This window comes from Triplophysa rosa, linkage group LG12 (genome assembly GCF_024868665.1).
Source record: "Triplophysa rosa linkage group LG12, Trosa_1v2, whole genome shotgun sequence".
Classification (NCBI taxonomy): Eukaryota; Metazoa; Chordata; class Actinopteri; order Cypriniformes; family Nemacheilidae; genus Triplophysa; species Triplophysa rosa.
Window position 1 is genome coordinate 7,560,294 of NC_079901.1, and position 15,317 is coordinate 7,575,610.

The following is a 15,317-nucleotide window of genomic DNA, read 5'->3' on the forward strand; positions in this document are numbered from 1 at the left end:
TTTTATGCATTTACAACGTAAAACCAAGGATTAATGTACAGGGAAAACATGAAATGTACAAAAGCACATTTATTTCCCATCATAGGGACAACATGACACCAACCCGAGAAACTGAGGTGCATTTACTGTACATAAAGAGTCAATAATTACAACAATAGTAATCAGAATAGTACAGATACCGTTTTTATATTGTACAAGTTTGTCTCTGTATAAATAGTGAATATATATACGGATATATTTTCCCTTTTTTTCAGGTTATAAAGATGCAGCAGTGCACCACTTGGTGAATGTGCAAAACCCAAATAAATACCAACAAGTTCATAAACGCAAACGTTGAAACACAAGTTGTTAAAATCCAGTCATTAATTCATAGAATAATGAGTTGAGATCATGTTCCTTTTCTATTCTATTCTATAGTGATTTTTGTGAGAGATGGTGAAGCTCTTATCCAAACCTCTATCTCAACTCTTAACACACGGAATTGCTGGTCAAATGTCTTATATTACAACAATCTGTCAAGGTTGATCTCATATCATCAATACTTCATTTTCAGGTTCTTCTGAATGAGCTGTCAAACGTATAAAAGATCCGGTCTCCGACCGTTTAATCTGTAATGCACATATGGATCAGGTCAGATACCACGAACACATATCGAACAGAGCCGAAAATAACATTTATTTTTGCTGCCGTTTTGTCTTTGCGGTGAAATTAAAGCATTCCAAATAATTATATGAAAACCTGTGATATTGATGACCACTTTACTTGTGGGGACACAATAACTTAAAGGATACGAATAGAAAAATAACCAACACCATTAAATGAAGATTGTAGGAGGCAGGGTGGTGCATATTAAAACATCTTAACAGTTCCTCATATGTAAAACGACACATGATCGGGCCTGTTTGGGTCTTTAGAAGCACAGCTAAGCACTCCAGTATTTATGTGCATTTCATATAAAAAGCTTCACTATTCTTCACTATTTAACAATTTGTTCATTTACTCCATATTCTTCTTCTTCTTCAAAAAAAAAATGAAATCAGAAATCTATTTCTTCATGTAATCCATCTCTTTTCTCGCTCAGGGTTTAGTAATGTGAACTTCGCTGGCTCCCGTCCCGTTGGTGGTGGTCGTGATGATGTACTGTGTGGTGGTCTGCTGACTGACGTTGGGCTGCTCCAGTGGGTCGGAGTTAACATGTTCAGAAGTGGACGGGTTCAACTCTTTGCCATCCAGCTCAGTTTGTCCTTCAGAGATGACGTAATGTGTCTACAATGGACAACATACAAAACATCACTGAAAGAGATATGGCTGAATGTGGATGGCTAGTTGATTTCTCTCTGACTCACCGTTTTGACGTGACTGCTGTTGGCGGCAGCCGTGACGGGGGTGCTGGCCTCTGCTATCACATATTGAGTGTGTGGAAGAGCCATCATCTGGATCTCAGATGCTTTTGAATGCAGTATTGTTAGCATAACACTAAACAGCCTATTATATTGCATACAAAACGGATACTTTTTACTAAATGCACTTACGATAACTCCTGTAATTCCAGTTGCTGGGTAGGTAAGCGTGCTGTGAAGCTACTTGCGTCTGATTGGTTGATGTTTGTAGAGTCTGACCTTGGGCCAGGGTCACGGGGGTCAGCTGGGTGGTGCTGAGCTCCTGAGCAGCTTGCTGGGAGGAGGGGCTTAGAGGTTGACCCGTCACCTGATTAGATGGTGGGCGGGGTTAAAATCGCAGTTTACCAACTATGCATGAATGTCAAAAATGCTCTCTGATCAAAAACATATTGTGGTGAATGGTTTCTGTGCTCACCTGTGCATTAGCCTGCACTGACCCCGTGGGTTCTGTCACCTGTATGTGCTGAACCTGAATAGAGTGCTGACTGTAACTGTGAGGATCGTGTAACTGACTCACGTCCACTGTTGAGTGCTGAGAGTGAGGAGACGACGCCTAGACATTAAGACATTGTGAGAAGCAAGAGAAAAAGGTAAGGCAAGGAAATGAAAAATGAAAGGGAAGGAAAACAACATAGAAGAGAGATATATGATTGAATTGAATTGTATCTGCATTCGTACCTGGGCCACTTGCACCACCTGTAGCTGTATGTGCTGTGGCTGCGCCAACCCTCCTCCTGCTGCTTGAGAAATGGGAATATACTGGATCCTCTGGTAGTCTGTGTTCAGGGTCTGGGACAGCTCCGTCATGGCCTGCGTCAGGAGGTCTGTCGTCTAGGAAAAGCATTCGCTGTTACAGAATATTCAGCTGCAAATGTGCTATTACAGTATTTTATTTAAAGGGCCAGTGTCTTAATTTTAGCTGCATCTAGTGGTGAGGTTGCGAATTGCAACCAACGGCTCACTCCACCCCTTGCTTTCGAAGCACTACAGTGGCTGACACAGAACTAAGATGTCGTCACATTTTCACTTCTTTGCTGAAGGAGATAACATATTTACGAAATGCACTCTGTAGAGCAGTTTGTCTGTTTAGGGCTACTGTAGAAACAACATGGTGAATTCCATGTAAGGGGACCCGCGGTGTATGTAGATAGAAATAGCTCATTTTAAGGTAATAAAAACATAACGCTTCATTATGTAAGGTCTTTATACACCTCTGAACACATGGTTATGTATATTATATTGCATTTCTGTCAATAGATCCTCCACAAAATTACACACAACACCTTAAACCCATTTGTTATGATGCGTGTGTCTGCGCGTGTATGATTCATTACCACAACGGCCTCTGCAGTGCTCCCGTCTGCTGGTGTGCTGCTGATGATTGAAGCAGCCAGAGGCGCTTGGATGCTGCTGCTGTTATACGGATATTCTGGATGTTTCTTACGAATGTGCTGGACCATCTTCGTCTGAGGATAAACATACCGATAAGTGACAAACTTACCTTTTTAAGCACAACACATAATTCATCAGACCTGTACGTGTGCTGGTCTCAGTGATGACTCTACCTTGCTGCTGTATTGTTTGGCACAGTGTGGGCAGCACACGGGCGCAGTGGCGATGGTGCCCGTCAGCTGGGTGTGTGTGCTCAGCATGGGGTCGGGCTCTCCAGGCCCAGCAGGACGCAGCTTACGGATACTGGGGGGCAACTCTGCCCCCGGGTGGTTCTTTAGAATGTGAGCCTTCCTCTTACTGGCACTTTTATACACCTGAACAGGTCAAAGATGTGAGTGGATGTATGTTTACTGTATGAAGACGGGTTTGTAGTATGAACGTTCGAGGAAACAGGTGCACTCACAAACCACCTTAAAGGGATAGTTCACCCAAAAATTTAAATTCTGTCTCTGAGATGAGATTTCTGGGGCACCATTGACTACCATAGTAGAATTAGCCTTTTGTATTTTTTTGTTGTTCGGCTGAACACAGAATATATGTTTTTACGAATTTAGGAAAACAAACCGTTATAATGGTAGTCAACGGTGCCCCTGAAATCTCAGTTGCTAACATTCTTCCAAATATCTTTCATGTGTTCAATAGAACAAAGAAATGTATACAGGTTTGGAACAATGACAGATTCTTTTTATTTTTGGGTGAACTATCCCTTTAAATAGGCAAAATTACCCTTATTACGCATATTACCTTATCACAGTACTGGCAGAAGTAATCTCTGTTGGGTTTAATGATGGGCAGGGTCAGCTCAGGCACCTCCTCAATTCGCATCTCAGGATGTCGTTTAGACAGGTGATTCACCTACAAGCGCACAATTACATTCTTTCACTTCCACAGAGGCAATAAGGGGCTTATGATGTCACCAAATCATGTCTGAAACAGGTTTAACAGGTAATGATGGACAAATTGAGGTCAAAGGTCAAAGGTCAATACCAGCATCCCCCTCCTCCTGAAGCCCATCATGCAGAGTCTGCACTTGAACATGAAGCTCTCGAAGTCAGTAGTGGGTTCCTTCTGTTTCAGAGCTTTGGTGCGGTGGTTCCGATCCGCCTTCTTGGCCTCGCGCTCCGGGTTGTGCATCCTCTGCATGTGCTCCCGTAGTTTATCCTTCCTCTGGTCGACAAAAAAGGAAACGCATAAAATAAAAGAGAGGTTTGCAGTTCTCAATTGTAAAAGAGGACACTTCATGTTTGGGATGATGTGAAGCACCTTGAACTGTTTGCCACAGGTGGAGCAGAGGAAGTCTTTCCGGTCGGAGTGGCGGAGCATGTGCAGTCGCAGTTTATCAGGTCTACAGAAAGCCTTATCACACTCTGTACACTGGAAGATCTTCTCGGAGTGAAAACTCCTCACGTGTTTCTTAACCTGCACAGCACAGATTGACCAATCATACGTCAGCAAAAATGAGAATGAGAGGACTTGTTTGGTTGCATTTCTTAGCAGCACCTGTATGAAGTCCGTAAAGGATTTCTTGCAGGAGGGGCAGGAAAAGCAGCCGTTGACCAGGTGAACTCCCACGTGCACCTTGAGCAGGTCCAGTCTGTCGTAGGACTCCATGCAGAACAGACATGAGTATGTGCGCTGATCGGAGTGTAGCTGCAAGTGATCCTCTAAAGCGTCGCTGGACAGGAAGCCTTTACCGCACTGATGGCACACGTGGCGGCAGCCGTCCCGCCCGTGATACCGCATGTGCTGATCCAGCTTGTCTTTGTCCCGGAACGCCTTCCCGCACTGGAGGCATTTAAAGGGTCGAAAGGACTTACGAATAAAAAGATGCTGGAGAGCGGCATTCTGGGTAAGGGAAGAGAGAGCATGGAGGAATGGACACGTTTACAACACATGATGACTGGGTGGGCATTCCAAGCAGAGGCAGGTGACAATGCGTTTGTTTGGGTCTTTACGTCACAAAAAAATCCAAAATGTGTTTGCATGCCCGAACTATTGCTTGAGCTAGAGTTTATGACCTTTCTTCTATGGAGCACAAAGTGTTTTATGATACAATAAGTATTTTTTGTAGCTCTTGTACACACAGTATAACTATAAACTTTTATGCATTTGAGATTAAGACACACATTTCTTTCACAGAAGAAAGTCATACGTCTGGGACATGAGAGTGAAGAAATGGTGACGGAGATTTTATTTTTCATTTCTTCAACCCTGTTGGATGATGGCGCTCAGGGTAGACAGGTGTGAACTGGTACAGACAGATGTAATGGGGATGCAGGGAGTCATCGGCTTTCAGTGTATTAACTAAACAAGTACATTTCCTCTGACTCTCCTCCGACCCGCATTAGACCTACCTGCAAGTCCACCTTAACGTGCAGCACGCAACGAAAGAGAAAAACACACACACACACACACACCGACAAGCTACTGTTAACCTCTACTAAACACACTACATTGCAGAGATATGGGGCTTGGAGATGGTATTTGGTAACTTTACCCTAATTCTCCTCGCTCGCCTCATGTCCTGCGGAGTCAGGTGGGGGTCTGCGGTAACCGTTTGAGGCAGATCCTCTTTCGCAGATTCTGGGACCTCCAAGGGTGGAGGCAGGGTGCCCGAATCCCCCTCGTCTTGTAAAGACTCGGTGTGGGTAGCCAGGGTATCAAGCCCCTCCCCTATCTCCGCCTCCACTGGGTCAGCCGTCATCTCCACCACCTTCAGGCCATTAAGAGCTCCATCCGTCCTCTCCTCATATGGAAGTTTATCTACAGACGCTAACAGCTCCTATGGTATGAGTTAAAGTAAAGCTTTTTAGCATGATGTCAGGTTTTATTGATTGACGTTTTTGTTTTTTCTTCGAAAGAAAACCAAAGTTACACACGAGAGACGGTAAAATAGAGATTTTGGTTTATTTTATGACAGTGTGTTCTGTACCTGTGTCTTGTCAGCACTTTCAACAGGAGTCTGCGAGCAGATGAATTTTGTGCGCCGTCCTGGCCGCCTTGCAGCACCAAAACGTTTCCTGCCCCGCCCACGGCCACGCCCCTTTGGCCTGGAAGCAAAGAATATTTCAAACATTTATAACTTATCTGGAATACCATTATGAGCATTACTAAATATCTGCGTTATCAACATGCGTTAGGACCTTTGGACGAGGTCCAGCTTGTCATCGTGCATGTTTAAGTGCTGCTGAAGCTGCTCGGAGCTCATGAACCGTCTGTTGCACTCATAACACGGCCAGTTCTTCTCCTGCTCTCGTAAAACTGACACAGAAAGAAGTTTAGCCAGGAACACAAACGCATTTTAAAAATATCGTGGTTCAGAGCCATGTAAGGAAATCCAAATGAAGTTCATTTCAAAAGAGACGGCAAACACAATTCACCTTTCCTCTCTTCTTCTGTGACATCATGAACCTTCTGATTGACAAACTCAGCGTATGATGCGGCGTACCACACCTAGAGTACAAGATGAATTTTTTGGTCGGTTGAGAAAATAACTGTTTACTGTGGAAACACAAACTTCAAAGAAACACAAACAGCCGTAGAAACAATTAAGAGACTATTCGAAATGTTCATTTCATCAGCATTTCTAGATGTATCGTGGTCATTCCAGTCCAGTGTCTGTTGAATTTCAACAAAATCAGACCTCAGGAGCGACAAAGTCATCCAACAGCAATGTGAAAGACTGACGAGGGACAAGACACATGAAAACTGATAAAAATCCAGGATATCACATAAAAATATATCATTTTGAAACTTTTCCTAAACATGTACAAATATTACTGTTGCACTGCTTCAAAGTGAATCTGAACATGTTTTCTTTATAGTATTTGAGGTCTGAAAAAATACAAACATCTTTTCTGTTATTTTCACCTGTTTCTCCAGTTTTCATTTGCTGCAAAGAATTTTTTATTTCAGATTTGGGAGAAATATTGTTAGTAGTTCACAAAATGATCATTTTACCTAAACACATACCTATAAAGAGTAAGTTTAAAAAAAGCAAAATTGACATTTTCCGCGGCTGTATATCTACATAGTCTGTGATAGGATTATGGTTGTTAGGGCTGGGTAATATACAAAAATATTTATCTAAGGTTCAATATAATATATATATATAAAACTGATTCAGCCAAGAATAATTAATAAGATAGTATATACATTTTCACAGTTTATTTAGTGTGGAAAACAAGTCTCAATACTTTTAAACTACTTTTATGCTGTATGTTACTTGCATTAACAATTTAAAAAATATACTTGGTAACAACAGCTGTAGGAAAAAAATAAAGTGATTAAATGTTTAATGTTTAAAGAGGTGCATTTTTTGAAACACATAAGCCATATATTGAATATTGTCAGTCGTAATGGAAGCTGTAAGTCAGAATTGTTTTTATTCTGCCCACCTTAAGCTCCTGCTTGGGTTGAATGTTCTTAATGCTGGTGTAAAAAATCTCAGAGCCGTACTGATAGGCCACCAGGTTCTGCTCCAGATGGTTCTGGGCAGGACGGACAAACATCATCCAGTTACACTGCTCCTCATTGGTCAGGTCGAACCAGAGGTCCTCGGTTCTCTCTCCCTCTCTCTCAGGGTTTAACATGTACAGCTGCACAGAAGAAACAATGATGCTGTTATGTCCTACATCCACACAAAGATCCAAATGGTATACCTGAACATGATTCAGGGTAAATGATGAACAGTTTCCAGGTTTGTCCTACTTTAAGGTGTATGTGTGTGTCCTGTAGCTGGCTCTGTCGCACCAGCGGCCCCTCTACCGGACCGAACTGTGTACGTTTAGGGATCCGCCTCTTGGTAAAGACTCCGCCCAGGAAGCGGTCGATATACAGGATGAGAGGAAGACTGGCTCTGGCCTTGGACATCACGGGTCGGCTGAGAATGGGATGGAGAGGGCCGTGTTTCAAACACGTGCCTGGATTAGCGTTATTGCAGTCCTCACACCCTGTGAATGGAAAAAATACCAACGTGCCATACGATGCAGCTGTGACACTTGAACTTGGGAAATGAATTGAATCTGATTTACTCACAGAGGTTCTGTGGGGTGAAGGGCTGAAGCGTCCTGGGTTCCCAATCGTCCATTTCAGAATCTTCACTGTCGTTGTCATCTTCCTCATCTTCTGAATCCACAGTGGAGTCTGTGGCCCCCAGAGGACTGGACGAAGCCTCTGCTAAGCTGGGAAGAGCCGCGTGAGTCACAGCAAGTTGGCTCTGTTAAAAACAAAAACAGTTGATACTTTACGGTCTCGTAATAAAGGCACGCTTTTCATGCCATCAAAACATTGAGCAGGTGCATTATGGGATGCAGTTTCACCTGTGTCACAGGTTCCAAGATCGCCTGTGGGCCATCAGCTACGTTACTCAATACGTGCAGATTGGCAGTATTCATGTTCTGACCGCTCGGTAGCAACACGGTCACCTGGTGAAACAGGTAATATCCATTTTTAGTATTTACAACTGCAAGTCGTTCTTAAATGAGATCTCATTAAATGGTCACACCACCTGCTGGGTTGTGCCATCTTGCTGAATGTATGCCACCTGCGGCTGATCTGTAAACACAGCCTAAACAGACAGACAGATGAAAAACCTCAGCTAGAAAACATGACAGTATGTTTATGAAATTATTTCCATAGCTTGTCATCCAACCATGATAAAAATCCGCAAGTCCACGTCATCTTCATTGGCTGGTGTAACGCACCTGAGTTCCATCAGCAGGATGTATGTACACCAGCGTGTGTTCGGCCGACTCGACGGATGTGTAGGAGCTTCCGTCAGCGGTGTATACGACCTGCTGCTGTCCCCGGTCAGACTGATCCCCGCCGTACACGATCTGAGCCACCGTACCAGCCTCAAAATGCACCTAGACATCCATGATATACGTCAATCTCACATGTAAAATACCCAGGTTACAATTAATCCCCCCCAAAAAACTTTTATTCCTGTTGTTCTCCTTTGTGATACTTTACTATCATTGTTTTTTACTAAATCTATTTAATTTGTTTATTTAGACCAGTGTTAAACACTATTATAATGATGTTTAGTTATAATAAATATTAGTAATATAAATGTACTTTATATTTTTACATTATAACATATTGAAAATGAAACTGTATGTCTGCCTCTAAAGCCTACAAGATCATTACCAATGGGCTGTTTGCACAAGATAGTGACGGCGAGATTTTGCGATGCCAGGTTCGGCAAACTAATTTCCAGTCGTATAACACTATTGAGTTGTTGTGGCTTAGCAATATAAAGAGGATCTGTCATATCGCTGATATATTACTTTCTACTTTTTTATCTAAAATAAAATTTATCCATATTTGCCTGCCAAAAATCCTCCTTTTCCCATACAGTGTTTACGACCGGAATTGGTCTGCCGACTCTGGCGTCCCGGCACCATCTTGTGCAACTAGCGAATAACGCTTAACAGAGAAGTATGGAAGACAATTATTGTTAAAGCCGCGCGGGCTTTGTAGTTTTTCGACCTTAAAATAATGTCTCTTAAATTATTTTAGTGGTAGAACAACTCTTAACCGGACGAATTCTACAACCGCCCCACCCATACCCTGCAACATGGTTTCCAAACAACGTTTCTGCATTCGCCAGGTTTCATCAGCTTAGCCAACAAATTCACCTGTATTGCGCGGAAGCAATACACGGGGAAGCTTATACAGGGACATTTTTTACAACACTGGTAACAGACTATTGCGCTTATCAACCACACCCGGGAGCCTTGAGCAAAAGTTCTAAAGTGTGGCTTTAAAGATGGATTTAGAAAATAGCAACTTGTCCAAGTGCAAATAAACATAAAATAAAGATGTATATCCTTTGTGGAGTCAATCTCTGTCAAATTAAAGTAACTTTATACATAGCATGTGACGTTAAAGAGCCTGGTTTGGTTATACCTGAGTTGGGTTGCCAGTGTCATTATTTGCATCTGTACTCCACACAGGTGATGTCTCCTCTTTTGCGTCCATGGCAATGGCCTGAGGTGACTCCAAACACCTCCTTCTCCTATCCACCTGTCATCAACCACCAGCGGGACCTATAGACATAAACCAGTGTTCATACAAATAATCTCAGAACAACAACATTCTAGCACTGCACTACATTTAAAGAACTGGTACTGCCATATTATACAATATCTGAAAAGTAAGGCTAGTTACATTCTGAATGAAAACGGTTTATGGACACTTTCTAACCAATAACCTATGGTGACTTTGGTGATCACTGTATAGGTAGTTACTGTATAGACAATACTGTAGAGTTTTTAATCATTTGAATTACAGAAACCACACACACAAAAAGAAAAAAGACAGTAGATATTCACGTAAATTTCCATTTTAAAATGGCCTAATCTTTGTTTATGACTCTTAATAAATCAATGCAAAACATTTACAGTACAGCGATGAGACTGAATGCCCATTTCAAACACTATGCATTGCACGTTGCTGAATAATTACCATATTCCTGTACCATGGCATTTAAGTGGCACTCATTTGTAGTTTCAAAAATACCACGATACACATCTCCCTAAAAGTGTCATGAATTATAATGGGGAACGGAAGATTTGCCGTTAAAAAATGAAATAAGTGCAGTGTATTGCATCGTCTCGAGCGCATTAGATAACGTTAGCCGTTGTACCGGAGAGGTCACGACACAGTAGTGACACATTTCGTGTGATTTGTACAGGGCGATTTATTGAAAGCACGCAGTTTAACACAAATAAAGGCGCGTGCTACGGAGGAGCGGTCAGTCTAATCGCTCCGCGGGGGTAGAAGAAGCGCGCGGCCGGAGAGAAAATCCCCAACAGCCGCGCGGGGAGAAAACACAGACGCAAATGCGTGTAACCTCGGCCCTCTTCAACCCCCGGGATGAAATAGCACGTTACAACCGCTGTAGTCACGACAGATGCGCTAAGGACATTATCCAGTCTCTCCCCCCTGTTTTAAGCCCGCAGGTTGGGAGTTCCAGTCGGACCATACCACACAACCTGCAGCGGCACTGAAACACTTTCACGCCGGTATTATAAGACATTAACCCACACGGAAGGCCATTAACGTTAATGAGACAGAGCAGATACCCTGTATGACCGGTTAGGGCCCATGATTGCCGTTTTAAATAAGTATAATAGATACACTGAGGTGTATAAATGCAAGACAGAAGCTCTCCGCTCCCCGCTCATAGTTGAGCCCGGCCGGCGCGCTCTGTGCGTGTGTCTGCAGCAGAATAGGAAGACACGACACGGCTCCATTTTGGGTGGGACTAAGACAGCAACAAAGCACGGCGAAGACACTCGACAAAATATATCTGCGCTCTAATCGAGCCTCTAACGGAAACTGGGCTGTGAATTTTGCGGGACACTTACTGAGAGACGATCCTGAATCCGCGCTTAAGGTTCTGATGTGGATTTCCCGAGAGTTTTAAGCATTTTTTGGAAAAGGTTGAAGTGGGTCTTCCCTCAGAATGGTAGCTGCAGAGATGGCTGGCTTGCATATATTAACATAATCTGCCTAGCAACAGACGCGCGGCCCGAGGCGACAGTTTGCGCATTATTATGTTTTTAAGAATTGTGAGGCTGTAGAAGCATAGGTGTCGTGCCGGATTACGTCCGTGTTGTTTAAATTGAATTTTGATGAGTATAGATTGATTTTCATTTTAAGATGTTTGTTGTTTCGTGGTTTTAAAGTGGTCACGCAGCCCTGCCAGTGCCAATGAGAATTTTCCGCCATTTGTCCGAACCAATGGAAAAAAAGAAATGCGCAAGGCCGTCCAATGAAAAAATGACGTGACAGACCGACCAATGACATTGTGAAAAGATCACGAATCAAGGTCTCTTAGCGACCTTTTTATATAATGTCAAATCGGGCAAGTTGTCAGATATTTTTACATTAATACAATACATTAATACAGTTTTTTGCAGGCCAACAACATTTGCAGGCCAAAATGATATTCCTACATTACACTTTTGTAATATTATGCATGGTGTATTATTTATTGGTTAAACTTTAAAAGGTTTATAAGCTGTTTTATGGCAGGATTAATTATCAATGGTGTAGTTCTGCTAACTTTAAGAAAATAAGATGTGTGTCCATGCAAAAACAAAGAATATTTCTATACATTTTCACTGGAGCTAAAAGTGTGACAACTAGCCACAGTCTAGTTTTATGTAAATACATACATTCATTTTATAACAGAAATCATTCCTTTAAATTCCCCAAAATAATGTAAATATAAAATAACAATATTATATATTTTGTATCATTAAAACAGATAATACATTCTTTTTATCACTTCAATATTCAATTACAGGGTGTTACAAATTGCTGTTTCTCCCAATCTTTTTACAGTTCTTGTATAATTGTGTGGTGCTAATTAATGTGGTCATTTTTATTTTCATGTAGAATCAATGTTTTAGTGTATATTTAGCTCAAGTAAATTTTGAGCTTATATCATTAATTACGATATATCGGTATATTGCAAATAAACAAAAACTGTACACATTTTCACATATTTTAAAAATGATTTTCCAACTGTAAATCCAACAATAATACTGAAATGTATAAATGTGTGAGATACCATCATGGTAAAAAAACTGTGATTTTCGTATTCAGCACGTTAAACTTAATAAACAGTCAAAATTAAAGCGAAACACAACTTTCTAAAAAATGTTTAAAGTTACCATGAGACGGAAATTGCGACTGACTTCTTTTCCGTATAGTGACGTATATCCAAGTGAAATGGCTTCTGAAATTTGAAAAAAAAATGTAGGGCGGGGCTTTATTTTGCCCTTCCGTTTTTGATTGGTTTGTTGCAAGTTGGGCCTGGAGGGGAGGGCTAAAAATGCCTGACAGTCCTACCTCTTTTTTGACGTCATGTGGTGAAAAGTTGTTGAGAGGGAGAGGAGCTTACAGTTTTTGATTAAAGATTACAAGTGCAAACAAATTTGGAAAAAATAATGTTGCGCACGGATAAATCATTCACAAATATTCACTGCAACTGTGTAAAACACTTAGAATTTTCCTGTTTGATTTCATGGTGACTTTAATTGTGTTATCACCTGTCTGTATACAGTATATCCAAGATATAGATACATTATTCATCAGTCATATATTTTTTATAAATCATGTTTTTTCATGCCCTAAGAGAGCAATAAAAAGACACAGGAAACAAATCCTAACTGAGGTTGTTGTATTTCATGCATAAAGGGGTTAATATTAAAAAACAAAGCAAACTAAAAACGACAAAGTGACACATTCATGGAAGTAGTGAATTTATTGATGTGTTTCCCACCTGAAAGCCATTTTTCCATTGGATTCAGATATTTCACTTCTAATATGCCAATCTTATATTATTTCCCCCTCACCCGTACAACCTTTTCCATAATCAAGCAGGCAATGACAAGGTCCAAAACTGGAGCCATTTAGGTGCATAGTGAAAGTCACATACAGAAATACTGTCACAGGAAGAGGGGAAAAACAGAAAAAAAGAGAACGAACTTAAAAATGTATATCATAACATCTCATATAAGGACAATGCACACCACAGGTTGTCCTTGATAAAAGCCAATGATTGCAACATCAACTATACAGCCATACAAACATTTAAGAAGGGGGAAAGAAAGAAAAAAACGGATTGAACATTTTTTCTTCGTATTAGTGAACATGCACAACGTTTGCTTTGGCCCCCAGCTAACTATTATTTACTGGAAGTGTTTGCCTTCATCACAATTTGCAAGGGTCGTCCTTGTGGGACTTGTACGATAAACTATACATACCATAGTATTATAATTGCAGACGTTTTCTTTCATGTATCTATGCTCTCTTTGATTTGAATAAAGTGTGCAAAGTATTGCCACACCTCCCCCATGACACTTCTCATTATGCAGCCATGTCATGGAAATGTATAATTATGTGATAAACCGAGCCAAAGCTGAATGCAAACACTTTTTATAAGGTCAGATTTCCTCTTATAAAAAGGGAGTGTCAGTGTGTGTGGACATAACAGCAGGGAAACTAACATTCATCGAGTAGATTTGAGTAAGAGATGTTTTTAGTGTGATAAGGGAGGCTGGAGGCCCGTAACTTTAAGGCCCTCATTGCTTCAAACCAACCGGCGATGACCATCTGCAGGGGCCGACTGTTTTATTGGTCTAAGTATGACACCGTAACCAAAGGACAAAACCAAATCTTCTTCCTAAAAACTAATGGGGCACCTCCACAATCAGCCGACAGATCTGGCAGATTGTCAAGCCGTTTGGATTGAATCATTCATCACATCCTACACAGGTGATGGTATCAAATTTTTTGGACAGGAAATATCGGTCCTTTAATCTCAAAGTTTAAACCTGTAACCCAGCTAAGATTTAAGCTCTGCAGGAATAAAAGTGACTATGAATAACTGGATCATCTAGTTCTCTATGTACGTATATCATGTGTATCGCAATTACAAAGTAAATGATTTTGTTTTCATATTTACTGATTCACTATACATTAAAGTTGTTACAAATAACCTTCATATACAAGCAATCTATCGGGAAAAAAGTATATTCGACGGCCAGCGATAGTGTAGATAAAACTGCTGTGTCTTTCAATCGATTGTTTTGGCTTTGCTGTACCTCTACAGATCGGATTTGAAGTTAACGTAAAAAAGAACGTGTGAACTAAAATGATAATGTGTTCCAATTGAACGCGTGTAAAATCAATTCCAGGCTAATTTTCCTTACATAAAACATCTTACATAAAGATAAAATGTCTCTAAAAGAAAAGGATCGCAAGAGCACAAAACGGCTCTGTGGTACAACAGTAGCATTATTAGAAGTAGTAGCGTTTTTGAACCGTTGTTTTTTTTGTTTTCATTATTGAACCAGAATATGCATTTCAAATGCATGAAATGATTTGAAGAGAGCAGTTTTAATATTGGTCAGTAGTATTTTCACCCCTCTTCAGCTCCACAGAAGCCCTGACAGCTAAATCTGCATCTGCTCCAGGTATTTGTAGGTGGGGTTCTCATAGCCGTGGTTCTGCATCTTGCTCAAGTGACGATCTTCTGGAGTCAGCATGGGGTCAACCTGGTCAACCACAAAAAAAGAATTTAAGTCCGTATGTGTAAAAAGATGCATCTTCTGTGCATGAAATGTAGAGTTGTTCTTGAACTAACAATGACTGATTTCGAGACAGCGAAACATTTTGTCATCTTGATAGTGTATCCTGACAAAAACAAGGTCTTGCGTGTTTAAAAGCATTCATTTCAAACGTTTTGCTACCAATTCAACACGTTTTTAAAACAAGACCTTCAAAATGTCATTACCGTAACATCTGGGGAAAAAAACGTTTTTTATTACACAATCTAGGCTAGAGTAGAACATAAAATTATTTTTCGGCATATTATTTCTATTTTATTCTGTTTAAATTACAACATATCATTCATCCAACATGGACGTGTTACGGTAATGAGGT

The 15,317-nt window shown here is 40.9% G+C and overlaps 2 protein-coding genes across 9 annotated transcripts in view; both read right to left on the minus strand.

Annotated features, from left to right (window-relative positions):
* Positions 1-103: 103 nt before the first annotated feature.
* prdm10 (PR domain containing 10) lies at positions 104-12,165 on the minus strand. 4 transcript variants are annotated; one of them, XM_057348128.1, is made up of 24 exons: positions 11,228-12,165; positions 9,765-9,904; positions 8,558-8,719; positions 8,362-8,421; positions 8,174-8,278; positions 7,890-8,070; positions 7,563-7,804; positions 7,250-7,450; positions 6,233-6,305; positions 5,996-6,113; positions 5,785-5,902; positions 5,350-5,634; positions 5,207-5,218; positions 4,353-4,697; positions 4,116-4,271; positions 3,840-4,019; positions 3,597-3,707; positions 2,966-3,166; positions 2,735-2,866; positions 2,079-2,231; positions 1,816-1,953; positions 1,533-1,707; positions 1,347-1,447; positions 104-1,266 (listed from the first exon to the last, which is right to left on the minus strand). In XM_057348128.1, exons 2-24 carry the CDS (start codon positions 9,834-9,836, stop codon positions 1,078-1,080), a joined length of 3,510 nt encoding a protein of 1,169 aa, XP_057204111.1. In that variant the 5' UTR covers positions 9,837-9,904; positions 11,228-12,165; the 3' UTR covers positions 104-1,077. The 4 variants fall into 4 exon arrangements, with proteins under 4 accessions (XP_057204111.1, XP_057204113.1, XP_057204112.1 ...); XM_057348130.1 differs by lacking the exon at positions 11,228-12,165 and adding an exon at positions 10,943-11,129; XM_057348129.1 differs by lacking the exon at positions 11,228-12,165 and adding an exon at positions 10,323-11,129.
* Positions 12,166-13,119: 954 nt separating this feature from the next.
* aplp2 (amyloid beta (A4) precursor-like protein 2) overlaps positions 13,120-15,317 on the minus strand; it is an 83,624-nt gene continuing 81,426 nt past the window's right edge. For all 5 annotated transcript variants that reach the window (XM_057348137.1, XM_057348135.1, XM_057348133.1 and 2 more), the window contains one exon: positions 13,120-14,929. In XM_057348137.1, coding sequence (XP_057204120.1) covers positions 14,828-14,929 — 102 coding nt within the window. In that variant the 3' untranslated portion in view covers positions 13,120-14,827. The remainder of the gene's footprint in view (positions 14,930-15,317) is intronic.

Bases quoted from the DNA above. Each gene is read 5' to 3' on its own strand.
- prdm10 (XM_057348128.1), bottom strand. From the start codon at position 9,836: ATGGACGCAAAAGAGGAGACATCACCTGTGTGGAGTACAGATGCAAAT. The intron at 8,071-8,173 runs GTGAAACTGCAT...TGTTTTTAACAG, and splicing joins TCTTGGAACCTGTGACACAG to AGCCAACTTGCTGTGACTCA. The intron at 1,448-1,532 runs GTAAGTGCATTT...TGCATTCAAAAG, and splicing joins CTGGAATTACAGGAGTTATC to CATCTGAGATCCAGATGATG.